The sequence below is a fragment of the Grus americana genome, chromosome 16 (assembly GCF_028858705.1).
Source record: "Grus americana isolate bGruAme1 chromosome 16, bGruAme1.mat, whole genome shotgun sequence".
In the NCBI taxonomy this organism is placed as follows: domain Eukaryota; kingdom Metazoa; phylum Chordata; class Aves; order Gruiformes; family Gruidae; genus Grus; species Grus americana.
This window is the reverse complement of record NC_072867.1, coordinates 891473-918497: the sequence shown is the minus strand read 5'-3', so window position 1 is coordinate 918497 and position 27025 is coordinate 891473. Positions and strand designations below refer to the sequence as shown.

At 65.1% G+C, this 27025-nt stretch overlaps 1 protein-coding gene across 7 annotated transcripts; it reads right to left on the bottom strand.

Annotated features, from left to right (window-relative positions):
* On the bottom strand, window positions 1-23247 carry SMTN (smoothelin). 7 transcript variants are annotated; one of them, XM_054844426.1, is made up of 22 exons: window positions 23092-23247; window positions 17665-17825; window positions 17374-17467; window positions 17222-17300; window positions 17056-17128; window positions 16791-17004; window positions 14869-14971; window positions 14400-14662; window positions 14194-14257; window positions 12782-12880; window positions 11842-12198; window positions 10599-10693; window positions 8386-8502; window positions 7164-7322; window positions 6996-7071; window positions 6560-6724; window positions 5915-5977; window positions 5693-5756; window positions 5212-5382; window positions 5013-5136; window positions 4789-4940; window positions 1-920 (listed from the first exon to the last, which is right to left on the bottom strand). In XM_054844426.1, the coding sequence occupies exons 1-22, from the start codon at window positions 23140-23142 to the stop codon at window positions 770-772; spliced, it is 2895 nt and encodes a 964-aa protein (XP_054700401.1). In that variant the 5' UTR covers window positions 23143-23247; the 3' UTR covers window positions 1-769. The 7 variants fall into 7 exon arrangements, with proteins under 7 accessions (XP_054700401.1, XP_054700399.1, XP_054700402.1 ...); XM_054844424.1 differs by having other exon boundaries at window positions 16791-17128; window positions 23092-23177; window positions 23208-23237; XM_054844425.1 differs by adding an exon at window positions 3317-3488 and having other exon boundaries at window positions 781-920; window positions 16791-17128.
* Between the last annotated feature and the right edge of the window lie 3778 nt (window positions 23248-27025).

The following is a 27025-nucleotide window of genomic DNA, read 5'->3' as shown; positions in this document are numbered from 1 at the left end:
TTGCCCTATAGAATAAACCTTTATTGTCTGGCTGGTGTTGGTACACGTCAACGCAGGTGTAGAGACGGTGATGGAGGAATGAGCAGCACTAAGCACGTGGTGTCCCAAGCTGGGGAGGAGAGTGGGGGCTGCCATCCCGGCTCACTCTTTGAGCCCCTCGCTCCCCCGGGACCCCTCACCTCCCTGCCTGCTCCCCAGCACACAGGTGCTGCACCCCCCCGGTGTGGAAGTGCACCAGGGTGCACGTGCGTGGTGGGAAGCAGGGTGTCAGCATGGAGCTGTCCTCAGGGAGGTAGCACCAAGCAGGGCCTGTGGTGGAGAGAGGGGCTTCTTCACAAGGGGCCGAGGAGAACCGTTCACAGGCACGCTGCCCATGGGATGCACTGTGACCCAGGCTGGGCTGCGCAACCCCACTCGGCTGCCAACTCACACCAGCCCTGGGCCCAAGGGCGCAACCGTGCCTGGGCCTCCTCGGGGATGCAGGGGTGCTGCCCGCAGACAAACAACTCCTAGAAAACAAATAACTTAACGCGCTGGAGCAGGGGAGGCGAGCCAAGCTGGGGAGCATCCCAAGCAGCACCTGCCTGGCCCTGCCTTGCCCTGCCCATGGGGTCAGCCTGCAGCCACCCAGGGCAAAGGAAGCTCCAGTGAGGCAGAGCCTCCCATCCCCAGCATCAGTCCTGTGGCCCCCCCAGACCCTCTTGGGGCAGGCAGCTCCCCTGCCCGCCAGCAGCCCTGAGGGCAGGGGGGGTAGCGGGCAGGGCAGGCTCTAGCACTCTTTCTGCCGCATGCGCAACTCGTGGCGACGCAGGTGGTTGTAGAGGGACTGCACGTAGGTGAAGACGCACTTGGAGTCCGGCTTCTTCCCCATGATCATCATGTCTTCCACCTCCACCAGGGGCACGCAGTCCACCAGCGTCCTGCAGAGACGCAGCCCTCAGCACAGCCCTGGGTGGGCTGCCCCACCACAGGGGCTGGGATGGGGGACCCATGCCACCCAGGGCCTGCTGGTGCTAGGCACCACTGCCCTCAGCCCGTTCAGCTTCTGCCCGCCCCTCGGTACCCACAGTCCTGCTGCTCCTGGCACTGGGAAGAGTGCATGCTGCCTGCAACGGGAGCTGCCTGTCTGCACTTCTTGCTACCCTGGTGCTCTCTACCCCAGCTCTCGGTGGTGGCAGCCACCCCTGCTCAGGCTGTGCCCACCCTCCTCCTCCTCCAGCTGATGCTGGTGCCTGCCTGCCAACACCTGTCTGTGCTGTGCCCCAAACACCACTAGCTGGTCGAGGGAAAGGCAGGGGAGCCTGGTCACATGCTGCCCATCGCTCCTGCCACAAGCCCTGGCCCTGCTCCCCTGCCAGTTCTGCCAGGCTGGTTCCCACCCTCGTCCCAGACCAGAGCCCGGGGGGGGGGTGCCTGCTGCAGGCACAGCACAGCACCACCGGTGGGGTGGGTACTGCCCAGCTTCAACCAGCTCGGCACTGGTCCATGCCTACCACCTCCCAGCCCAGGCCCCGGTGCCATGGTGGGGTCGGTGCAGGGCCCTGCTCCAGCAGCTGCCAACCTTGGGGGGCCCTTGGCAGAGAAGCCATGGCTAGCCGCACATCCCTGCAGCCTCTGGGCTCTGCCGCTGCCCCTTCAGCAGGATGGCAGCCCTGCCCTCACTCTCCCCACAACACCCACCCCGCTCCCTGGGTTGCGGGTGCCATCTCTCTCCCCAAGCTGGGGCCCTCGGGGCAGCCAGCACAGCTAGGGTAGTCACTGTGACAGCCAGGCACGGCATGGAGGGGAACCTGCCACCTCTGTCCTCTTGCCGGTCTGCTGGGGGGGGGGGGGGGGGGGGGGAGACGGACGACACACGACACGACACAGAAGCAACCCTGCCACTGCCACCCCTGCCCGGGTCCCTGCACCCCTGCCAGGCAGCGGGGCAGGTGCCAGCACCCCCCCAAGGACAGACAGCACCGCAGCACCCCAGGCTGCTGCTAATGGCCGATGCACCCCTGAGCAGGCCTGGCTACTTTGGCCTCGGGGCCACCCTCAGGCAGGGGTTCTGACCCTGGGGCCGCCTTCTGGCAGGGGCTCTTGCCCAATGACAGGGTGCATTGGGCAGTTCTGAGTATAAGAAGGGTCCAAACCCCGATCTGCCACCCACTACCTCAACACCCCCTGCAAGCCCTCTCTCCCCAGGCTGCCGTAAGCCCCCTGCACGCCTCAGCCCCCCAGCACAGCCCACCCCAGTCCCCCAGGCTGGCACCAGCACAGCCAAGACAGGACCCCCAGCTGGTGCCAGCCCCTGGGGGAGCAGCAGAGCCAAGGAGAGCCACCCGGCCCAGGGCTCTGCCAGGATGCTGCTCCTGTGCCCTGCCACCACAGCTCTCCACGGGGCCTCCGCTGCGCTGGAGTCAATACAGCCATGGAGGCAATGGGCTCTGAGCTCTACCTCGTGATTTGGCTGCCCTGGGGGGTGGGTGGGTGGGGGTGTGTGTGTGTGTGTTTTGCTCAGGGCCTTAGGAAAGCCTCTGTCTGAGCTCCAGAGGCCCCTGCCACTGCCAGCCCCAACTGCAGCGCAAGAAGAGCAGCTCTGCCCTTATAAAGCCATTGTTTGGACCTCGGTGTGCTGGTGCCACGCAGAGCCTGGGGGAGCAGCGGCTCCAGCGCCAGCTGGGATGCCCCTCAAGACAGGCACAAACAGTGCAAGACGAGGCAGGACCCAAGCCTTGACTCACACTTTCCAGGCTTCCCACTCTTGCCCATATATGAGCAGGCAGCACCTCGCAGGCAGGGCACCATCGCCCACGCCTGGCCCTGCAGCAGTGGCTGCAGCTCCCCCCCGCCGGCCGCCCTGGCAGCCCCCACCCACCCCAGGGCTGGGGGAAGGAGGCAGAAGTGGAAGCAGTGATCCTGGGGCATCCCAGGAGGGGCTCACCCACACCCAAACAGCACCGCTGCAGAACACCCAGAGTGACGTCCCCAGCAGCTAATCCCCTGGGTTGGGCTCAGCCAGTGGGGAGGGAAGAGCTGTAGTAGCTCCATTCATGCTAGTGCCATCTCCGTGGCTGGAAAGCCAACGCCTACCCCAGGGTGACAGAGTACCCCCCTCCCCAAAGCCCCATGGGTGCTATTCTGGAAGGCCAGAGGCCAGCTGGCTGCCTCCACCCCTCTCCTGGCCCCAGCTTGGCCCTGCTGACCGACACCTCCAGGACTCGCCCCTCGCCATCCCCCAGCCTCTTCCCCAGCCGTGGCGGCTGCTCTCCAGCCCCTCGGCCAAGCGGCGGCAATGGGGCACAGGCAAGTATTTGGAGGGGAAGGTTCTCACCATCGCTCCCGGGGGGGTGAAAATGGGCTACGACTTTTTGGTTTTTACCAGCCCCTTCTGGACCAGGCAGCGATAGAATTCCTGAATGTATGTGTACACACACTTCCAATCCGGCTCGCGCATCCGGACCATGTCCTCCACGTCCAGCAACTGTGGACAGTCCGCGTGCTTCCTGGGGGCAGGGAGAGAGAGGGGCAAGCCAGTGACCGCAGCCCAGTCAGGGAGGGGAGGAAGAGAGAAAACAAGAGACACGGATCAATGCAGTTCCCGTCCCACCCCCCTGGCAGATGCTGCTCTGCTCTCGCATGCTCTGGGGGTGCGCGATGCAGGGGCAGGAGGGCTCTGGGCACCGCCGTGCCAAGGCCATTCAGTGAGATTTGAGGGGGCACAAGCAAGGGAGGGGGAGGGTGGGTGAGCAGTGTGGAGAGGCGTGAGGTCCAGAGGGAAGGACAGATGGAGGTGGAGGAGGAGGAGTGAGGTGTTCTGGCGCGCCGGGTGCTTGGGGAGCGGGTTCCAGAGCGGAGCGGCGCTCTATATAGCCCCTATATAGACCCGCCGGGAGGATGGGGTGGGTGTGCCCAGCCCTCCTGCCCGGCTCCGCTTGGAACCACATGGCACAGCCCTGGTGCAGGAAGCTCGGGAGAAGACGCTCACAAGAGCTGGAGGAGGAGGAGGAAGGACGAGAGGCCACCTGGCTTCCAGGCTGGAGAGATCGATGGCGCTCTCAAGTCCACGCACCGGTTCCCCAATTAAGGCAAAAAGTCCATTACCAGGAGCGCCAAGAGCCAGGAACACGGCCCCCTTCTTGCTCCACCGAACAGCACCACGGCACCCAGGGAGCTTGTGGGAGCTCCCAGCTCACGCCACCGCCCCGGGCACCGGCTGGGATGGGACCCCCACCCGCCTGCCCCTGCCCCTGGGCAGGGTGCTGGAGGGAAGGAGGAGTGGGTGGGAGAGAGACAGAAGGAAGGAGAGAGGGGCTGGCTGCCAGCCCTCCAGCTGGACGCGCTCCCATCTCTCAGCACCCAGGAAAACCAGAAGCAAAAAGGGAAGGGAAGAGACTGGAGAAGCTGCAACGGTGTTTGAGCCCCTATGACTGTGAAAGGAGGCAACTGGCACTGACAAACCCCGCTCCCCAGGGGCTGTGGTCCCACACCCGGCACCCTGGGGTGGGATGTACTGCTGTGGCCGGGCAGGCCTGGGGGGCTGCTGCTCTGCCTTTGGGTGCTCTGCCCCACCACCCAGCCTCGCCATGCCAGACTGGTGCTGGTCTCTCATGGCTCTCTCCATGCAGCCACTGCTCTCCCCACCAGTGTCCAAACCTCGTTGCATGACACGGGGGGAAGCAATGCTGATGGGCGCCCACCTCCAGCGCCACCACCCCTGCCTGTATCCCCCCTCACCCTGGGCAGCGAGCGGGAGAGTCACCCCAAGCCACCCCAAGCCCACGTGATGGCATGAGAGCTACATACTCTGCAGAGGAGAAGGCCACCTCGAAGTTGTGGCGGCGGTTCTGGGGCGTCAGCTGGCTGTAGTCAAATGCCTCGGGGAAGAAGTTATGGACCAAGGCACAGAAGGCCATGCCGTCGCTCCAGCTGGATGAAAAGTTCTGGATGTCCACGTGCTGTGAGGGCGGGAGAGTTACTGAAGGGCAGAGCGACCGGCCCTGGGAATGGGGAGAGGAGGTGACACTCACCTCGTAGCCCCGGGTCTTGGCTCTGCACCAGTCCAGCAACATCTGCTTGATGCTGTTCGCATTGGGCACGCCAAAGCTGGAGGAGCGCTGCACGGCGGTGCGTGCCAGCGTGGGGTTTGGCGAACTGCAGCAGAAGGCACGGGGTGTTATCCATGCGGCGCTCACTGCCCCAGCCAGCCTGCCCCTGGCCCAGCCTCACCTCCCACCCTCCTTCTGCAGCTTCTCCATCATGGCCTTGCGAGCCTGCGAAGCTGATGTCTTGGGCAGGCTCTGAGCTTTCATCAACTCCTTCTTCTTCTCAGCCTGGCGCCGCTCCAGTGCGGCCAGGCTGCTCTGCCTGGAGGCACTCTCGTCTTCACGGTCGAAGATGCTAGGAGAGAGGCTAAGCTAAGGGGGCTGCGGGCAGCCCAGGGAAAGGCACATGGTAGCCTCAGCCTGTTGCCAGCCCTGGAGCTTTGGAGACCTCCATGTCCCTGGGACAGAAGAGGGGTGGCTTAAGATCCCTGGCTGGCAGATGTGTCTCCATGCCCATGGAGGGACCCACAGGGATCACTGGAGACAGCAAGTGTGCCCCAAGGACCAGGAGGCTTTGGGGACATCCCGGCACGGGGACGCCACAAGCTGGGCAGAGGGTTTGGCAGACGGCTGACAGGGACTGCTTGGGGCTGGCCGCCACTCACCTGCCCGTCTTCTTGGAAGAGGAGCTGTAGGATGATTTGGTTTGAACGAATGTGCTGTTGCCATCTGCAGAGAGAAAGAGGCCTCGGGCAGGAGCTGAGGGAAGTGGTGCCAGGCAGGTGGGGAGCTCTGCCAGTGCCACAGGCAGCGATGACTTGCGGCAGCAATGCCCCTGGGGTTATGCCCAGAGGATGCCACAGGGAAAGGGCAGCAAAAACTCTTACGGTCTGATCTCTTCATGTAACTCGACTCCATGGTTGTGGTACGGGAGGTCTTGGTGCCATCACCTGCAGGGGGCAAGGTACAGGGATCAGCGGGGGCAGGGGCAGCGGCACCCCCAGGCCCACTGCTGCCAAGCACCTTCACATCCACATAGCGCAACAGGGAGAAGCCCTAGGCAGCAGAGCCACGACCAGGGCAGGCAGAGGGGGGACAGACGGCACCCCCCCCACCCCCAGGCAGAGCAAAGAGGCCAGTGCGAAGCAGCAGAGAGCTAGAACATCCCTCAGCCCCCTGCAGCAACTCTTGGCTTGAGCCACCCAGGGCCTGGGAGAGCAGAGGTGTAGGGGACAGGAGACAGGCCTGAGGTGCAGACTAGGCCCCTGCCACCCACTTGGGTGGGAAGCCACCAGAGCAGATCCCTTAAAGATCCCCAAGCAGGCTCTGGGCAAGCCAGAGGAGATGCAGCAACACTCAGCCCTGAACCACGGTCCTGCTCCCAGCACGGTCAAGCCAGACCCAGGACAAGCAGCGAGCGTCGCAGAGAGAAGCTGTGGTGGCAGAGCACTGGGAAACACTGCACGGCCCCCTGAAGGGCCGGCACACCCGTTGTGCTGAGCAAGCGAGCCCTATGCCTCCCCAGCCCATACCAGATTGGACGAGACGCTCAGTCTTGGTGACAGTACTGTGTGCCGAGCCATCGGCCGACTGGGTGCTCTGCGTAGTGGTGGTCTCCGTGGTGTGGCCGGCCCTCCCTGCTGTAGCCTGGCTCCTTGTCTCCAGCAGCCGCTGGTCCCGCTCCTTCTCCCGCTGGTCTGAAAACGTGGGTGGGAGGCAGCGTCAGCAGTGAGAGGCAAAGGCAGCAGGCACCCTCTCCACCATACTGGGGATTCTGCTGGCTGCTGCCAGTCCAGAACCAGCTCATGAGAAGGATGATGTCCTCAGCCTGGCACAACCAGGCGTGCAGCAGAAGGCCCGGCACCCAGCTTCACCGCAGCTGGACAGCCCCGCTCCAGCACCCTGCCAGCTACACCTGCAACACCTGCCAGAGCCCCAACCCCTGCAGGGGTCACCATCCCCAAGTACCTCGCTTGCGCTGGCGCAGCTCCCGCATGGCGTTTCGGATCAGTCGCCGCTCCTCAAAGTCTGTTGTCCGATCTAGCTGCAAGAGGAGGTTGAGGTCAGCATCAGCCCTCTGCCACCAGCTCAGGGTCCCCTTGCTTCCCCCCAGGAGCCCGGCAGCGGAGGAGGTACCATCTTATCCAGAACATCCTCATCCTCGATCCTGCCCAGCTCCTCGACGTTCAGCTTGCTCCTTCTCTCCAGCTCCCTCACTTGGACCTTCTCCATGCCATTGGGCACCTCAGGCTCAAGCCTCGGTGCCTGGGGCTGCTCCACCACCTCCGGCTCCATCTGCAAGGACAGGCCCGTGCAACTGAGCCCCCGCCAGCCTGGCCACCCCACCCTCCCCCCTGCTGCTCAGGGTCCAAGGCCCCCATTGCCCTGACACTTGCCCAGTGCCACAGGCAGTGGGGATACTGGAGAAGACGTGTCACATGCGCCACAAGAACTCACAGTTGGGGGGATGCCACAGGCATCCGCAGTGACCAAGGCAGGCAGGGGAGCGCAACATCCCCCTGTGGCACCCCCTGCCCCAGGAGGGCCCGGCAGTCTCTGACTTGCTCCCAGTCTGGCTGCCAAAACGTCCCCAAGTATCCCCCACCCCATTGCCGCAGGCTGCCAGGGCCCTCCAGCAGGCAGGGGCTGCCTGGGTGCTCCAGGCGGGGCAAGGTGCTGGCAAGGCCAGTGCGTACTGTTAGCAGCACAAGGGATTTCCAGGGAATTAAGGGACTTAGCGGAGAGAAGAGCTTGTGCAGGAGATCAAGAGCCTCCCCCGCATCCCTGCTCAGGATCTAGGCCAGCTTGGCCCCCACCGGAGCAAAGCCAGGATGCCAAGTCCCTTTCAGCATGACCCCCCAGCAATGCGCGACAGGCAGCAGGCCAGGCCCAGAATAGGGCAGGGAGGCAGCAGACAGGAGGTGCCGGCGCAGGACTGGAGCAGCCCCACTGCACACCTGGCCCTATCCTGCGTCCCACTGCCCCGGCCCAGCAGCCAGCCCATGGCAAAGTTGCTGACAGGAGGTGACACCGGCCACATGCGCCCGTGCCACCACCTGTGCCTTGCTACTGCTATGTGCGGGTGGGGGCAGGACAGCTGCCTGCAGCCTGCCCGCCCGGCATGCCGGCAATGCAGAGCAGGCAGGCACCGCTTGCCCCCCGCAGCAGTTAGCCTGAATGGTGGCAGACCCCTGTGACGCTGCATCGCCCATGCACCACAGCCACCATCCCACCTAGTGCCAGAGGCTTTGCCTTGGCTCCAGACACCCCAAGGGCCACCAGGAGCCCTGCGGGCTGGTGCCACCCTCCCGTTCCCCCCTGCCGGGCGCTGCCGTGGGGCAGGGCTGCCCGCACTCACGCCGCTGTTGCTCCGGGAGAGGTGCAGGGCCGATTGCTGGCGCGTGCTGGAGAACGCGGGTGGATGGGCCACAGGGCCGCCGGGCTCCTCAGTGCCCTCAAAGTGGGCGCAAGGGTCCTGTGCTTCCAGAAAGAGGGTGCTGAGGTCCTCCCCGGGGGGCTCCTGCGGCCCCAGCTGCACCGCCAGCAGGTCAAGGCGGCGACCCAGGCGTGCCAGCTCTGCCCGCAGCTCCAGGTGCTCCTCCTGCAGCGCCCGTAGCGCCCGCGCCAGGGGCTGCACCCGCCGCAGTGCCTGCTCCAGCTCCCCCTCCACCATCCCCCGGAAAGCCCCCAGTTCCCGCCGCAGCTCTGCCAGCTCGGCTGCCCCGGCCTGCGCCAGCCCCTCCAGGCTGACCCCCGGCATGGCGGCGGTGTGCCGGCAGGTGCTGCGGCGAGCCCCGCTCAGCTGTCCCCTGCCCTTTATAGGGGCGCCGGGCACCACCCCCAGCTGGAGGCCGGCCCAGCACAGCTCTGGCCTGCTGGGCTATTCTTGTCCCGGCGGTTGGGGGTCCCGCACAGGGGTGCCGAGGCAGGCGCCGACACTTGGCAGTGCTTCCAGCCCCAGGACCAGGTGGCTTGGCGAGGAGGAGCCCTGCCAAGTGCCCCCACCCCCCCACCCCAGGCAGCTGCCAGCACCCTCGAGGCCAGCCTGGGGGGGCTGTGGGGCACAGCACCCGTGCAGGATGAGTCCCAACCTATCACTGTGCTGGGTGTGCTCCAGGGCCAGGGACCACCTACACACCCTTTCGCCCAAGTGCCTTCCTGCTCCTGCCTAGTGTCGGCCACAACACACCGACATCTCCAGCCCCAGGCTGGTGCCCATGTGAGGGCCTCGGCCATCGGCTGTGATTTTGGGGGGTCCCCATCTCCCCCACAACGCCTGACAAATGCCCCAGGGGCAGCAGGTCCCTGCACAATGGGCACAGGTGACACCCCACCAGTGAGAGGACATGCTGCAGTGGCCACCGTCCCCAGATCCCACACCCTGCCGGTCCCTCCAAACAAGCCCTACCTGGCAGGACTGCCAGCACTGCTGCCACCTCCTCCTCCCTGCCCGCTGGGAGCACACCTGGAGGCTGCGTCTCCCACCAGGCAGCTGATGGGTCCTGAGCCTGCCACCCCACTGGGCAGTGCCGCTAATACCTTAATGAGAACTGACGGGCTGCTCGGGCCAAGCCTGCCCGAGCGCATTAGCGCAGGGAAGGCACCCCTCTGCAGGCAGCAAGCTGCCCATGGGCAGCAGGACCTGCTGGCTAGCACAGGCAGCACTCGAGGGCAGCCCAGCCAGGCTGTCGGCACTGCCTGCTTCATGCTGGCAAGGGTTGTGCCGAGGACAGAGCGAGCCACTGGTACCATGGCTGCAGAGGCAGCCGGGCAAGATGGGCGCACGCAGGGCCACAAGCAAGGCAGCACCGCACTTGACATCCTGGCTCCTGCCAAGGCTGCGTGCGCCTCGCATTACCCTAGATGGCCAGGAGCAGATAAAAGCACTCAAAGGGCCGCACGCGCAGGGCTGCCTCCTGTGCACATCAAGCCCTGCTGCCCCCAGCACCCGGGGGGGCTGTGTCCCACTCGCCCCCCAAAACAGCAGAGGAATGTTTATTTTTTTTTTTCCAGTCACACCCAAGAATCCCTCCCAGGCCAAGTGGGCTGGGGCTGCTGTTCCACTGTCAGCTCAGGACTGCAAAGCAGGAGGAGGCAGGACCCCAGCTCATGGTTCCAGCGTGGGTCAGAGAGCCTTGGGGAGCCCAACCCTGGGCAGGCTCCCCACCACCATGGCCAAGGTCTGCTCCCAGGAGGGAAAACAGAGGGGTAGATGGCAATGGGTTTTTCCCTGAGCTACTGCCACCCTACAAGGTGTTTAAAACAGAGGGAGACCCACAAAAGGCTCCCAGCCCACCTCCCCGTCACCCCACCCCACCTCCCCGTCACCCCCCCCCCCCCCCAGTGGCTGGGGCTGTGGATCCATGCACAGACCGTAGGGTCTCTTCGTAAAAAAACAAAAACAAGCAAAAAAAAACAACCAAAAAACAAACGAGCCAGAGCTTCCAGACCATACTGCCAGTACCAACCCACCTGTCCTGGTCACTGCTTCCCACCCCAAGCCCAGAACACCCCCCCCCGCCCAGACCATGCCCAACTGGGACATGGCCCCCAGCCCCTCTGGGCACTCACCTTGATGACATTGCTGCTGATACTGCAGATGCTGCTGCCACTGCTGGGGACAGTAGTGATGCGGATGGGGGTGCTCCGGAGTCCCAGGGTCACCTCTGCAAGGGGAGCGAGAGGCACGCAGGGTTTGCCCCAGCCCCAGGGTGGCAGGCTCAGCCCCGTGCCCAAGGAGCAACTCTGGCCAGGCTGCCTGGCTGCCACACGCATCCTGCCTCAGCGGTGGGCACCGAGCTCTGGCACAGGGGAAGGGCTCTGAGTACAGCCAAGGGACAGGCAAGCCAGGCCCCCCTCACCACCCCAGCTCGTCCTCTTCCCTAAGAAAGGGCACTTTCTGCAGTGCTCCAGCTGGAGCCAAAATCCCCCGGCATGGGAGATGGCCCCAGGAACATCCCAAGCCCATTCTGTGAGCAGGCAGGGCTGGATCAGATGCTGCGCAGCAGTGGGGATGGGATGGAGCAGGACAGCGTGGACTCCCCTAGACCAGCAGGTCAATGGGGTTAGAGCACGAACATGGGGCAAAGGACAGGGCAGGGCCACGGAGACAGGGCAGGGATCTGGGGAAGGACTCCGGGCACGAATGTGACAGGACAGCAGGGATGGGGACAGGCTGCAGAGCCAGACGGCCTCCCAGTACTGAGATGCCCTGAGCAGGCTGAGCGTCCCTGCGAAGGGGTGAGGGCTGCCAGGCGCGCTCCTGCCCACAGCCTCTGCTCTTCTGGCAGTGCCTATGCTGAACCTCCAGGCTGCCAACACCCAAATGCCGCTGCTGCTGCTGTGTCCCGTCAGCGCCTGCCTGGCCTATCGCTACCCACCTGCCCGCTGCTGCCCACCTGTCTGCAGGTTTCCACCTGCTCACTGGTGCCCACCACCCTGTCAGTGCCCAACTGCCCACTGGCGCCTATTTGCTCCACTGCCCGACTGTACACATCATCCTGTCGCAAGCACCATGCCACAGTGCTTACAGCCCTGCCAGTGTCTACCTGCCTGCTGGCACCCATTGCCCCCATGGTGCCTGCCTCCCTGACAGGTGCCCACTTGCTCACCTTTCCCAGTCCCACCTCCCTGAGCGATACCCACTCATGCCCATCATCCATACGGTGCCCAGCTGCCCACCTTCCCCATCCCATCTTCACAACGGGTGCCTTCTGCCCACCTTGCCCACCCGGTCTCCCGCCGGACACCACCTTCCCCATCCCAACCCCCTGACGGATGCCCCTGCTGCCCATCTTTCCTGCCCGGTGCCCACCTGCCCGCTGGCTGCGAGGGGTGGCCACGACGCGGGGTGTGAGGGGCTGCATGCGCCCATCCTTGATCTCGATGGTGAAGGTGGTCTTCATGCCGTCGAGGCCGGGGCCGGCGGGGACCGGGGCCGGGCGCTGCTCTGCGCCTCCGCCACCGCCCCGCGCGTTTTGAGCGGGCCCCAGCGGGGCCGTGCGGGGCCCCCGCTGCCATTGGCCGGGCCCGGCCCGCCCCCCCGCGCCGCCCGCCCCCGCCGGGCCGCCCGCCGCCGCGCTGGGGGCCGGCCCCGGGCCCGCCGGGGTGAAGCGCTGGGCGCGTTCCCGCACCGAGGCGGCCCGCGGCGACGGCCCGGCGGGGCTGGGCTCTGCGGGGGACAGGCGCCGTGGGTCAGCGGGGCCGCAGCGACCCACGCACGTCCCGGCCGTGCATTCTGCGTCCCCCTCCCTGACCCCACGCGATGCTTGCGGCCCCCCGGGGTGCCCTCTCCGATGCATGCGGGCCCCCCCGCCCCAGCGTGCCCCACCATGCGTGATGTACCCCAGGGTGCCCACATGACGCATGATGCCACCCACCCCCCTCCGGTGCCCTGCCATGCATGCAGCACCCCACAGCGATGCGTGCTGCCCCTCGGAGACCCCGCCACATGTGAAACGCCTCTGGATGCCCTGCCGTGCGTGCTGCCCCCTCCCCCTCCCTAGGTGCCTGCAGCACTTCAAAGTTTCTGCCCCCCCTGCTTCTGCTGCGGCCTGGCTGCTCATGGGTGAGCAGGGATGGATGATGGGCAAGGGGCAAGAAAGCCAGGGGGCAGCCAGCCGCTAGCCCTGCTCAGCCAGCAGTGCCCTACAGCATCCTGCCACCGCAGAGCTCCGTGCCTGCCCAGGCTCTGCCGGGGACCTCCTGCCACTGGGAAGTGGAGAGAGTGGAGGCAGCCACCGCTGGGACCTTACCCGTACGACCAGCCAAGCGCAGGGTGGAGGATGCTTGCTGCCACTGGTGAGTGTTCAGGCAAGCCGGGGTCCCCACTACATTCTGGGTGGGCACTGCCACTTGGGAAGGAGACAGACCAGATATGCAAGGAACAGGACAAGAGGAGCAGAGGGTGAGTGCAGCATAGGGTGCTGTTGCCATCCCCACTCCCTCCAAGCACAGCACTCTAGGGTCCCCCTCCTGTCACCCCACACTCCCCAGAGCGTAGTGCCAAAATCCACCAGCACTCGCAGGCTGCCCTGCACCCCAGGCAGCTGGCTCTGCCCTGCAGTGCCAAACCATACCACAGAGGAAGGCAAGGCAGAGTTTGAGGTACCCACACCCCGGCGGGGCAGTGAGTGGTAGCTGGGGTCTGTGCCATGAGAGCAGGATCACCCCTGCACCCACCAGGCCCTGGCATAACAGGGCCAGCCCCGCATTGCCTCTGGAGAGGAAGGCGAGGGGGCCCAGTGGCTCTGCCCCCACTCAGGAAGCACCCAGGGTGCAAGGGGCACCAAACAGGCAGCGCTCTGGCCTGCGGCCGGAGCCACTGACACCCAAGTGAGGGGGCTCAGCCTTTCCCCAGCACCCAGGTTTGAGCCCCCAGGTGAGGTGGGGGGGGTTGGGTCCTGCAAGCTTCCCTCTGCCCCAGGGCTGTGCCACGCTACGGCCCACCAGCCCCCAGCATCTCCCCAGGGTTTCTGCTTTCCCAGGAAGCAGCAGCCCCCTGGGACTTCTTGGAGGGGAGAGGACCTCCGCCTGCAAGGGTTGCTCCAAGTGCAAACCCTGACCCTGGGGGCAGAGAGTTGCTTTCTGGATTTTTCCGTGTTTCCTCCCAGCACAGCCGTGGGGACAGTTTTCCCAGCAGTAGAAAGAGGGCAGCTTCTGGCTACAGTGATCCCTCAAGGCTGCAGGGAGGACCTGGAGGGTGCTGGGCCCTGGCCGGGCCAGCGAGTGCAGCCCCGGGGGGGAGTCAGGGCCAGCCAGCGCATAGCTCCTGACCTTATTGGGACAAAGAATGCAAAAGACTGGGGTTTGCTGCCGGCACCAATTCCCTTTCATGGCCCTGCGGCTGCCCGGCCTAGAGCTGGGGGACTGGTAAACAGCCTGCCTGGCACCCTGCTCCCCCGGCACCCGGCTGGGGCACGCACCGCCACCACACGGCTGGGCGGCAAGTGGTCACTGCCTGGGGATGGCCCTTGGCCCAGCCATGTCCTGCCCTCACATTCCTGCCGCAGCCCGTGTGGGTTTAAGTCACATCCCCAAGGGCTGACGCCCTTCCCTGCACTGCTGGGATGCACGTGCCACAGGGCGGGGGGGCCCCCTGGGGGAGCACTGCCCAACTGGGGGAGGCCACGGCCCCAGTGCTCCATCCCCACGGGGCTGCACTTACCCGCTGGCAGCTCCCCATGCCTCCTGGCCGGCCCTAGCATCTGGCCACGCACCCTGACATCAAGCTGCGGGGAGGGAAAGGAATAAAGCAGTCAGCTGGGGGGGCCACACGCACTCCGCCACCATCAGGCCGCCTTCACCCATGGGACCACCAGCCCTCGGCAAAGAGGGCAGTGGCGGCCCCAGCCTGTGCTGCCAATTCTGTACCTGGCCGCCCTGGCTGCCTGTGCTGGGCTGGCCCGGGGGATGCTGCTCCACCCGGTGGCTTTGCCCCACGCTGGGCTCCTGAGCAGTGGCGGGGCTGCCGGGACTCTCTTCCTTCCAGGCTGTCTGGTGCTGTCCTTTGGGCTGGGCAGCACCTGGGGAACATGGCTGGTCCTGCTCTGGCTCCTCGCCACCATCTTCAGGCTCCGGACTGGGCTCCGGGGCCGGCTGCAGCTCCAGGAGCACAAGGGTACCCGAGACCACAGCTGCAGGAGAGAGAGAACAGGCTCCACATGGGGGAAGCCTGCTCCCGCAGCCCCACCAGGCACCCAGCTCCCCTGTCCACATCTTTGGGAGATGCTGTGCTGCCCTCTCCATCTTCCTGCCCCTCCCTGCAGCTGGCCCTGGCACTGCTCCAGCCCCAGGCACACACCCGGATGGGGCTTTGCCACCAGCATTCGCGGGAACTCACCCTGGGCGCTGGGTTTCTGGGGGTCTCCCGCCTGCTGGCTGCATAGCTCCTGCATCCCAGCTGGGATGTGCTCCGCCTCCACTGTGTCATCTTTCTCATGGGCCTGGGGAGAGCAGGAGGTGAGAGCCAGCCCCACTCCGGTCTCTGACCAGGTCACCCTGTCCCATCCCTGCCACCTGGCCAGGGACATTCTGCAGGCTGCAGCCTCTTCCCATGCCACCCAGGTGCCTGCCTGCACGCTGCCAGGGACGGACAAGCCACCCCCTGCCCGGGGATCACTGCAGGAGGCTGGCAAGGGGACAGGGGTCCCCAGACCCTGCTGCCTCCACCAGGCAGGGAGGGGGACGCTGTCTCTACCAAAGGGTGGGCCCAAAGCCTGCATACACCAAGGGCCCCTGGCACTCCTTTGCGTGGGGCTGATAAGCACCAGGGCACAGAGCAAGGAGCTGGCTCTTTGGTCCCTCTGTTGCCTCTGCCATGAGTACACTGGCCTTGTCCAGCATTGATGCCAGGAGGTGGGAGGAGAGGACAGCCCCTGCCCAGTGCCTCTGTCCCCTCTTGCCCCCCAGCCCAGGCACCTCAGGGCTCCGTGAGGCAGGGAGCACCCAGTTTTGCATCACCCTGTGTCCCTGCCCACGGCACTGGCAGCTCTGCTTGGCAAACGATGGGATGGTTTGGGCACAGGACTACATGCTCACAGAGTGGCAAGGACACACAGGTGACAGGTATGTCCCTGACACATGCACGAGCAGGGCCAGGGTGTCCTGGTGTCACCAGCCATGTCACAGGGTGCCAGTGCTGGCTGTGTCAGTACCTCTAGGAACACCACAGGCTCCAGGTGCTGATGTGACTCAAGGGCAGGGGGAGGCACAGAGAGGCCTGTACCCCAAGGGGGCACGGGGAACCGGGACCCAAACCCAGGTGCCACTGCAGCTGCCATTTAAGGAAAATGGCCTCAGGTTTGGAGTGATCAGCTGGACAGAGTGGGACAGCCACACCAGCTGCTCGGGACATGCCCTGGTATGGCCAGGACTGGGGGCAGCGTGCCAGCACATCCAGATGGGGAAGGCAGACAGCGCTGAAAGGGCCACATGTCCCCCACGGCCTCTTGCCACAGCCCTGGGGCAGATGGAGGGGGAAGCTGGACTGAATGGAGGCGGATGCAGGGATCCAGGCCTTCCCGCTCAGCTGTGGTTATAATCACTGCTTCGCCCTTCCCCACCCTCTCCCACAAAGGGCAACTCCACGTGGGGTGTCTTCAGGGACCTCCTACCACTGCAAGAGCCATAGTCCCCTGCAGGGTCACCGCTGCTGGGCGGTAAACCCAGGCTTGCACACGTTCCTTCCAGCCCTGCCCACCAGCTCATCCTTACCCTGGCCAGACAGCCCCCCCCCCCCCCCCATGACTGGTGGGCACCAGTCTTGCTCCAGAGCGAGCCCCAGCCCCTCGAGGGCCAGCAGGAATGACCAGCATAGGAAGGGGGCCAGGGGAATCAAGGTTTCTGCCTACGCAAGGGGACTGATGCAGGCAGCTGCCACAGGCAGGACGAGCAGCCGTTGCCTCCAAAAGCTCTGCCTCATGGCTGCAGAGCTGCAGCAGGGAGGGGCGCACCAAGTGCACTGAGGGGCCCCGCAGACCCCTCGCACCCAGGGTGCATCCTCGGGGAGAAGCCCAGGGGCGCTCAGGCCTGAGCCCCCAGCCCCAGCTCACCACGGCTGGGGCCATGCTGGCACAGCCCAGCCACATCCCCCATGACTCCAGAGACCCCAGCTCTGCCTGCCCCAGTCCCCTCAGGTGGCAAGCCCAGTGTGGCCAGGGTTTGTGCCCCAGGCAAGGCTGGCAGAGGAGCCCAAGGGAAGGGCGAGGAGGTCTTTCATGGTCCTGTCCCCCCAGCAGCACCCTGCGCACTCTGTGCACTCACCGCTGAGCCTTCGGGTTCCTGGGCAGGGGGCCGCTCTGCAGCCCCCCCGCAGCCACTCTCCTCCAGCCCAGCCAGCGCTGGCTGCTCTGCATCATCGCGCTGGCTGCTCTCCCCACTCCTGGCTACGGTCAGGGGCTCAGTGCTGCCCTCGCCGTGGCTCTCCCTGCTCCTGGCCAGGGCTGGCTGCTCAGCGTCATCCCTCTGGCTGCTTTTCCCGCTCCTAGCTAGGGCTGGTGTTTCAGCATCATCCCTCTGGTTGCTTTTCGCATCCCCAGGCACAGCGGGGGGCCTGCTGCCGTCCCTCCGGCTGCTCTGCGCGTTCCCAGCCAGGGTGGCAGCTGGATGGGAGCAAAGGTGGTGTTTAGGAAGGAGCTGCCCACATCCCAGGCTCTCTAAGGTACCCACCCTGGGACGCAGGGATAGTGCCTCACCTTCAATCTCCTCGGCCCGCAGCTTGCGGATAGCAGCTCGGATCAGCTTGCGCTCCTCGTACTCACCTGCTGCCCGCAGCTGCAAGACAGAAAGACCCGGAGAGATGCAGGGTCCCCCAGCATACTGTCAGCCCCGGCACACGGTCACTCACCAGTTTTGTCAGCTCCTCCACATCAGTGATGTCTTCGAGCTGCCGGGACAAGGCGGCCAGGGCTGTCTGCTGCTCCTCCTCCAGGCGCTGGGACCTGTGCAGGGCGAGAGCAACCAGCCGGGAGCTGCTGTGGTTGCTCGGGAACAAAGTCCCCTCGTGAGCAGCTGGCAAATTCAGGCAATTGTCCCCCCGCACGCCAAGTTGCTTGGCGCCAGCCTGCTCCCACCCTCGCACCCACGCATCGAAGCCACTGTCCCCTGGGGGTAAGGCAGGGTGCAAGCAGGACCTCACCGTGGCCAGTTCTCCTTGTTGTCCTGCCGGTGGCTGCCGCGCTCTGCGCGGAAGCGTTTGGATGCCAGCGCCTCCTCGTCCCGCTCCAGCTCCTGCCGCTGCAGCTCCCTAATAGCCGAGCGGATACGGCGCCGCTCTGCCAGGTCCAGCGTTGCCTCCAGCTGGGTACAACAGGGCAGGGCTCAGCGCCGGCTCCGGCCACTGCAGCCCCCCGGCTCAGCCCTGGTGCCGCCCTCGGCAGGCTGCCCACACACCATACAATGGGTTCATCTGTCTGGCAGGGCCCACGCACATGGCACACGCTGCCCGGCACTGCCTGACCCCGCAGGGAGCAGGCACAGCCCCCCGCCCCGGGGGCAGGATGCTGGGACCGGCCATGGTGAGGGAGGGCTGCCATGGTGGCACCGAGACCTTCAGGCATGTGAGGGGCAAGGAGACAGGGGCACATGGCATGAATGCCCATTGTCTGTGCAGCCACCACAGGTCGGTTCCCGGCAGCTCTGCCCTGCCATGCCACCAGCACAGGGATAAGCCCTCCCACCCACGCCAGCCCCTCCAGCAGCAGAGGGGAACAGCAGAGGATCTGGCTCCCCTCCCACCCTCATGGCCCCCAGGAGATGCTGGCTGGGAGGGTCCCAGCACTCCACTGAGCAGGGCTCTCCCGCCCCCAGCCCCACTCTTCCCACCCATCTAGGGGATGGCAGGCAGCTCTCAGAGCCAAATCCATGAGCAGGATTTGTCCTAAATCGAAGTCCAACCCTCTGTATGTGGGCAGCACAGCCACACACCCCCAAACATCTCACAGGTGCTCCTCAGCTCACCCAAGGCTACCCACCAGGACCTGGCATGGGCACCCAGAGCTGCTTCTCTTCTAGATCGGGTCCACAGCCACAGCCCTGCCACTGGCCCAAGTGCTTCGAGGGGGCCACACAGAGCCCCCCCCCCCATGCCGAAGTGGGACAGAAGCCAGCCAGATCTGTGGGGAAAGGCCAGCCAGGGCAGGCACAGCCCCACTGTCCTGCTGTGTGACATCAGGACCGACCCATCGCTGGGAACCCAGGAGATGATTTCCCATGGAGCTTGTTAAAAATAAACCCTGTCACCCACAACAGCTGTTGTCAGCATCAAGCCCTGGCACGCTGGGAGCAGCTGCAGCTGCACCACGGGACAAGAGCATCAGTCCCACGGGCCACTGCCAGGCCACCCATCTGGCCTCCTCAGGTTCTGCTGCAGCAGGAATTCAGGGTTGGTCCCTCAGCCGGACCCAGGCTGAGCAGCGCCAAGGGCCCCAAACCACTGCCCACACACAGAAACCCCTCTGCACAGCCCCCCCAGCAAAGCCATTGCCCTTCACCCTCCCTGTCCAGGGTTTGGGGATTGGGAGGGGAATATTTCCATCCCAGTGAAGCCAGCAGGCACAGAGCCACCATTTGCCACCCCAGTGGCAGCCAAAATTGTGGTCCTCCAGCCCCTGCCAGCCTCAAGGCCCAGCTGGGAGCAGCATCCTTCCACAGCTGGGAAGACTGGCAGGATGCTCAGTAGCAAGAACAGCTACTCCCAGCCAGCCCAGCAGTGAAAACACACACAGCCTCAGGGGCAGCCACTTGAAGCCGGGGTACTCGCTCCCACCCTGGCAGCCCCCACTGTGCTGGCTGGCAACATCATCCCTGGCAGCATGCTGCAGCCGCTCACTGCGTCCCGCAGCAGCACAAGCATCTGTCTCCTGGACAGAGCTGGGGTATGCATCCCCCCTGCCCTGGGCTCTTATCCAAAGCTGGCATCTCTGCTGGCACAAGGGCAGGGAAGCGAGGGAAGCAGCTGGGAAGAGCAGGAGCTGCTGCACTGCCAGGGAGGGGGGATGTTGGCAAGGAAGCCAGCCCCTCTGTCCAAAGGGGCCTCCCATTTCCCGTCCATGCTAGGCCTGCCTGCCCCGGGTGGCTGCTGCTCCCTGGGGATGTGGCCGCAGGCAGGGATGCTGGCTGCCAGGACAAAGGCACCGAGACCGGGGCCTTTCCCTCTGCTGCTCCAGACCACCCTGGCCGGCTGGGAAGCCCAGCTCCGCTGCGCACGGGTGGCAGCAAGGGGAGCGATGGAGTCTGGTCCAGCCCAAAACAAGAGGCTGGAGGTGGAGGCCCCGTGGATAACATGGCTCTCCCCACAGCCGTGCAAAGGCCTTGAGGACAGAAAAACACTCCTGCACCACACACTGGGAGGCAGAGGCCCTGGCTCTTCCCTAAATAAGCTGCTGGCAGTGCATGGCTTGGCCCCGGCAGCTGGGTCAGGGCGACAGGGGGGAGGGGGCAGCAGATGCAGGATCTGGAAACACTAGAAAGGGGGAGACACAACTGGACACCAGCCCCACACACTCCGGAGCAGGGGACACCCCAGCACCCGTGTGCTGCATGACACCCGCCTGCCAGCTCCAGGGCCTGCCCTGCCCAGGAGGCTCCAGCTGGGACCCGACCTGCACCTGGGTCCTGAAAGGCTGCTCCCTGCAAGAGAGATGGCAGCAGGGCAGGAGAAAGCCTCAGCCCACGTCAGCAGGGAGCCGTGATGAGGCAAATGAGCAGCTTTGGAGGCTCTGCGGACACTGCGAGGGGGAGCATGCTGGAAACCGCAGCTGGAGCCAGGGGGTGGGAAGGGGCCAAGGGGCCCAACCCTGCCTGTGAGGGCAGGCCCAGGGATCAGCACATGCCAGGGCCCCGCCAGCCCTGCCCAGCTGTCAGCAAATTAACGGTTACGAGCAAACGCTCGCCTCGGCACACACACAAAGTGGCTTTGTGAAAAGGGTGCTGGCAAGGCATCCATGGGCTGCTTTCCTGACGATGCCCAAGTACAGTGGTGTTCCAAGCCCCAGCACGGCTGGCGGCTCCTCCAGGAGGACCGTAATTAGCCCTGCATCCATCCGGCTCCCGGGAGCGGCTGAGCACAGAGCACTTGGGAGGCTGGAGCCCGGCCACAGGGAAACTGCTCTGGGGACAGGAACCAGGCGCATCAAGTACCTCCCGCAGCCCCAAGCTTCACTGTCACCTTTGGAAGGAGCCACGGAGACCACGGCTGCCCCCCAGGCAGAGGAAAGCAGAAAGGATGGCTGCGTGATGGGGACACAGCTGGGATGCAATGCTCCTCAGGGCCATTGAGGCCTTTCCCAAAGGCCACCGGGTGTAAGAAAACCTCATGGCCATGACTTTCCTAGCTCAAGCCCGCCTTGCCTCTGCCTGCAAGGGGATTTGCATCCTGCCTAATTAACCATGCTGAGATCTGGAGGGGCCGGGAGAGGGAAGCATTCCCCAGCTGGGGCCAGCAGACCACAGCTCGTAGCTCAGTACAGCCCCGAGCACTCCAATAACCCCCTGCTTCCAGACACCCAGCTAAGGGCCACCCTGTAGCAGCACCCACCCCAGCCCCCACAGCTCCCTCCCTGGGCTCCTCCAAGCTCTTGGGTCACCTTTGTGCTGCACCACAGGTTCATCACAACTGGCCTCCCCAGGACTGGGGTACCAGTAGGCAACTGGGGAGGGAAGCGCGTGGATGCCTATGTGAGGGGCAGAGGCTCCTCAGCAGCTGCCAGCCCAGCCAGCACAGCAATGGTCCTGGTGAGGGGGCTGCAGAGACCTGTTCACATCCCACAGCCTCCTTCTTCCAGGATCCCCAGAGACATCACACGCTGTTGCTGAGGTCTGACTTGCTGGGAAAAAGGAGGAGGAGAAGCAGCCCAGAGCCCAGGGCTGGGGAGAGCAGAGGAGCAGGGAGGAAGCAGTGGGAGAGGCAGTTTTCCCTTATATGGGCTAATCCTCTTCCAGCTGAGCAGAGCCAAAACTTAACCAGAAAGAAAAATAATTCCTTCTCCGCCTCATGTCAGCTCAGAGCAGGCTTTCCCCAGCCCATGCCACACAGGCATAGGGAGACCCAAGCCACAAGCAGGGTGCTCTAGGGATGCAAAGCCCCAGCGGGTCAGAGACCAAACCCTGGGGAGAAGCGGCGCTTGCTGCGCCAGTAAGATCCATCTCCCCAGGCTGACTGAAGACCCCGCTGTACCACAGACCCAACACCCACCCCATCACTGCCCCCAGGGCTCCATCTCAGCCCAGAGACCTCAGCTGGGCCACAGCAGAACTGGAGCACTGGCAAGACAGGAGAAACCCAGACCACCCATCCCCACACCTCCAGGGCCACCCCTTGGCCCCCATGTCACCCCATGGAGAGTGGTGGGCTCCTCAGCCCATGAACAGTGGGCAGCCCTGTGCACTGTCACCCAGAGCAGGTTGAGGATGGCATGTCAGGAGGCTCTGCCAGGGCAGCGCAGCCCCCGTGCTGACCCCCCTGCCCATGGCATGGTGCAGCTCCCGCTTCCTGCCAGTGCCGCAGCACCCCGACTCTTTCCTGTTCCCGTAGACGTGCCTTCCCGACTGACTCAGCTTCCTGCCGTAACCATTCCCCAGCGCCGGCCCAGGCCACCTCACCCTCAGCCCGCGGGGCACCCAGCAAACCCCCAGCCCCGAGCCTGTGGTGCCCCAGGGCTGGAGGGGAGGTGGCAGGGCTGCCCAAAGCTGGGCAGCACTTTGTAGGGCTTCCTGACACAACAGCCCTGGCCGAGCAGTTAGAGCCCAGCACCCAGAGCCCCACCTTTGGGACGCACAGGCACTCACTCCCCATGAGCCCATCGATCCCGACAGTGGCAAGGCCAGGGCTTGGCTCCTTCTCCCAGGGGAGCAAACGGAGCAGAGAAGCGACTCAGACACTGCTCCAGCAGCTTCCGTGCAGGAGGGGACACCCAGCCGTGCAGCCGCTTGGCCTGGGGAGCAGCCCTGGCACCAAGCCAGCCCCGGGCAGCACAGGAGCAGAGACCTGGGCCAGGCGGCAGCCAGCACCGGGAGAGCTGTGAGCAGGTAACTGAGCCGGCAGCAGGAAACGTCTCAGGCAGGAGCCACCGGCCAAGGAGATGGAGCCAGCGAACAGACATTACAGCCCGAGCGCGGGTGCAAACAAAGGGCCAAGTGTCACCAAAGCAGCAGGGCCGGAGCCTCTGGAGTCACTGAGGCAGGACGGGGGCTTGTGCTACAGCTCACCCGTGCCCAGAGCTCCCGCCCAGGCCAGCGCGGGCCCCTCCAGGTGCTGCTATCCGGGACCCCCCCAAGCACTGCAGCAGCTCTTTGCCAGCGGCCCCGCTCGCCGCCCCGGCTGGGCAGGGTCCCCGGCTCCACCATCCGCAGAGGCGCAGACCGGTTCACGCTACCGCTCTGCCCCTGGAGCCCCCAGCTGCCCGCTCTGGACAGCCACCGCCTCCCCTCCCTCGGCGGGACACCCGGAGCCGGAGTACTGCCGGGGACGCACCGACCCGTCCGCCTGGGAGCCGCCACAAGCGAGCAAAGGCTGCGGGCAGCGCGGCCGTGCCCCGGCCCGGCCCTGCCCGCCGGGGGGACTCACCAGCTTCCGCAGCGCTCCCTCATCCATGCCGAGGAGGTTCTCCTGGGACATTCTGCCCGCCCGACCGCCCCGGCCTGCTGCTGCTGTTGCTGCTGCTGCTGCTGCTGCTGCTGCTGCTGCTGTTGTTGTTGTTGTTGTTGTTGTTGTTGCTGCTGCTGCTGCTGCTGCTGCTGCCGCCGCCGCCGCGAGCTCGGCGGCAGCCGAGACAACAAAGGCAACCGGGACAGGACAGCGCAACCCCCACGCTCCGCTCCGGCCCAGCCCGGCAGCGCCACGGCCGCGCTCCGATTCCCGCCGCCCCTCCCCGCCGGCCCCGCCCACCCACGCGCCCGCCGCCGCCATTGGCTCTTCGCGCCGGGCGGGATGGTCTAGGGCCGCCCCGCCCCGCCTGGCTCCGCCCCCACCGGTCCCGGTCCCGGTCGCGGGGCCGCCGCCGCCGCCGCCGCCGCAGGGTGGGCGGGTCCCCGCCCCGTGGAGCCGAGCCGAGCCGAGCCGAGCCGAGCCGCCGCGCCGTGCCCCGGGGATCCGGCATCCCTCCCACGCCGCACGGAGCCCAGGGGCGCTGTCGCGGGTGTCCCGCCCGCCCGGGCCGGTGCCTGGCGGGGGATCGGACCCCCCGAGCGGTCACGGTGCACCCGCGGCGTCCCGGCGCACCCTTTCGCGACAGCCTTTAGCAACCCCCAAATGCGGGCGTAGCGCTGCCTGCAGAGCGGCCCCGCGCCCCCAACCCTTCCGCTGGCGCAGAGGGGTGGCGGCGGGAGAGGGCGCTCCCCGGGTCAAGGCCGGCGGAGCCCGCAGCCCGGGCCGACTCCGTGCAGGGACCCCCCGGTCCGTCCCTGCCCGGGGCGCGGGTTGCTCCTGCCCGCAGGAGAAGCTGCTGCACCTCCAGCTTGCAGGGTGCGGGGTGGAGAGTTGCCCAGCGCTTCCCACACGGGGCTCAGCCCCCACCGCGCCCGGGAGATCACACCACGGGGCATCCCGCATGCTCTGCGGGGTCTGTTTGAGCTTCTTCCTGACATCTCCGCAAGATTAATTCCCAGGGCACTGCCGGAGCCCCCCACCCCAAGGGCTTTATGGGGACATGGGTGTGTTGCCCCACGTGGTCCCAGCGCTTGCTCGCACTCAGGAGCTGTTTGTGGTGTCCTCGGCCCTTGCTGGCCCTGCACCGTCCCACAGAACTCTGCTTTGGCCTGTGCCTTTCTTCATCGGAGTTCTGCTGCCCCAGGGGCTCCCTCTCCCAGCCAGGGGTGGGAGCAACGGGGGATATAGGGGTTTAGGGAGGTATATATCCTCCAGGCTCCTGTCCCAGATGGCAGTGCCACAAGGACAGCTAAGCCCAGGTGCCAGAGTGGAGGGAAGATCCTGTGGAGACCCCGAGCTCCCCACCTGCAAGGCCGCAGTCCTGCTCAGCTGATGACAGACTTGGTGGAGCTCAATCTTGCTTCTGAGCAAAGGCCAGAAGTACTCCCTGGAGAGGACCAAACCTGGTCCACTCCTGTGACAGCCCGTAGGTGCTGTGAGCTCTGCAGAGCGGGCAGCTGTCACCTGCTGACAGCTCCTGGGAGAGGGGGGGAGGTGCTGCCCCCCTGCCCTGTCCAGCAGCCCAGAGACCCATAGCAGGTCACTGAGATCCAATTCACTGCTCCTCTGGGAATTTCCAGCTCTCTGGAGAGGTGTGTGGGATGGAGCAGGACTGCAGCTTCCTCTGCTGCAGGGGAAGACCCACCACCGCAGGCCAGAAAAATGGGGTGTGGTGGAGATCCCTAGAGGGTCCAGCAGTTTCCATGCTGGGAATGTTGTTGGTTCAGACATCCCACTCCAGGCCTGTTTGACAGTGTGGGTCTCCAGCCAGGCTGGCATCCCAGAGCCCTCTGCTCCCTGCTCCCCTTGGCTCCCTGGCAGCTCTGCTCTCCAGCCCTGAGCAGCATCAGGCTCTGCTAGAGCACGACGGCCCCTTCCCAAACAACTGTACTAAAGCCCACCTCTCTCAGCACTGCACCACCCAACAGGTCCTTCGTATCCCTCTGCCAGCCTCAGAAGTGACATGATCTTCACTTGCTGGATGAGCCATGTGCTGTTGGGCTGCCACGTGTGCCACGCAGGGGTCTCCGCCTGCAGCTCTGCTCATTACCCAGCCCCTTGGCTGCAGTTGTGCCTTAGGAGCAGGCACTGGGTGCACACCCAGCTCTAAGCTGCCGGGCAGCACAGCTGGCAGCAGGTCTCCTGCCTTTGGGGTGTGGGGGGGACCCCGCTGGCAACCTTGAGCTGGTGGGGACACAACTGGTTTGTTCCCCAGCCCCTCTGCCAGCAGCAGCACTGGGGTAGTGACACTGGATACTGCTGCATAGCTATCAGCATTGATGCTGGGCTTCCTGCACAGAGCCCCCAGCTGCAGAAGCATGCAACTATGCTGATAAAGCAGCTTTGGATGCACAGCTCTCAGCATGCATCTCTCTTATCCTGCTTCTGCTCCCGCAGGTCTGCACCTCTCCTGGTTTCATTCACCCGAGATAATGTCCCAGCCACATCCTCACAGACCCACCGCAAAGAGCCAGCACAGCAGGGAGCTCGCAGCCCTGTTCCACAGCATCTCCCGGGGCTCCCCAGGGCAGTGAGGTGTGCATGCATCCAGCCAAGAGCAGCCTCAGAGAAGCAGACCTCCTTATTCCTGTGAAAATGGAGCACGGAGAGATTTAGAAACTCCTCAGGGAGCACAGGGGCTCCAACTCCAGGCCTGGCTCTGGGGAGAGCAGAGAGGGCTGCAGGCTGCTGCTCAGCGTGTTGGCACTGGGCAGGTGAGGGTGTGATCTCACCCGCTTGCAGGAATCACAGGGCTGCTGTCACGTGCTGGTGCCAGTGGGCAGCTTGCCCAGCGGATGGGATGAACCTGCACCAGGGAGCAGGGGCCTGGGTGGGCGCAGAGGGGCTGGTCCCTGGGGGCTCCCCCAGCCAGGGGACAAATGCAGCCAGGGAGGAAGGTTAGGGGTCCTTTGGGTTCCCTCTGTAGATGATAAATGCAATGTTAAATACCAGCAATGGAATTTTATTGTGCCATCATGTGTCTGGGACCGGTCTGGCCCAGGGGCTGGGGACAGCTGCCTGACTCAGGGGTGGGACAATGCTGGCCAGGGTAAGTTCCTGGCTGCAGCACCAGGCAAGGAGAATTCAGCCTCTTTCGAGCCTGTGGCCTTTCCCCTGGGCATGGCAGTGGAGAGTACAGGGGCAGGCATTACCCTGCTGTCCTGGCAGTGCCACCCTGGCAGCACAGACCCGCAGGGCTGCACAGGCTGCCCGAGCCCTGGCAGTTAGGAGAGGAGGGTCTCGGGACCCCTCTCTCCTCCTTCCTTCCCACTGCTTCAGCAGCATGAGGGAGCTTTCCAGGCCTCGTCCCTCCTCGGCTGGGAACGCCTAACACCTACAGACCTGTGTTGCTCCCACTCTCCCCACACCCAACACTTTTTGACCACTCCCAAGGTCACAAATTGGCTGGACCTGGCTGGCCCCATCTTCTCCCAGAGGAAGCTATGGAGGGGGAACCTACCACGCCAGGGGGATCCTTGGGCCAGGCACCCACCCCTGGCTGACAAAAGCAGCTGTATGTGCTCATGGAGGAAGGGGAGGAGGAGGATAGCTCTTGGCTTCAGTGCACCACGCTGTTTGCCCATGGCAAGCACACATGTAGCCTGACGCTGCCACACCTCTGTGTGCCAACACCAGGGCAGGTCCCACAGAGCACTGTGCTATTATAAACAGTGACATCATGTTGGCTGTGTTTCAGGGCTCTCAGACCCACTTCCCAAGGCACCCCATGGCAGAGGGTCCTGGCGGTGCCCAGCTCCTGGGCAGAGGAGAAGGTCCTCCAACTCCCTGGGGCTGTGGGAGCAGTAGGGCTCTCTGTGCCTCCTCCTCTCCCTGCTGGGATTGCACCCTCAGG

What these genes read in the sequence shown, in the direction of transcription:
- SMTN (XM_054844424.1), bottom strand. Translation starts at nt 23,142, where the DNA reads ATGTCCCAGGAGAACCTCCTCGGCATGGATGAGGGAGCGCTGCGGAAG. An exon ending in GCGGGCCGAGGAGATTGAAG is followed by an intron (nt 17,129 to 17,221) that starts GTGAGGCACTAT and finishes GCTCCCATCCAG; the next exon opens with CTGCCACCCTGGCTGGGAAC. An exon ending in GCGCTTGGCTGGTCGTACGG is followed by an intron (nt 12,199 to 12,781) that starts GTAAGGTCCCAG and finishes TGTCCCCCGCAG; the next exon opens with AGCCCAGCCCCGCCGGGCCG.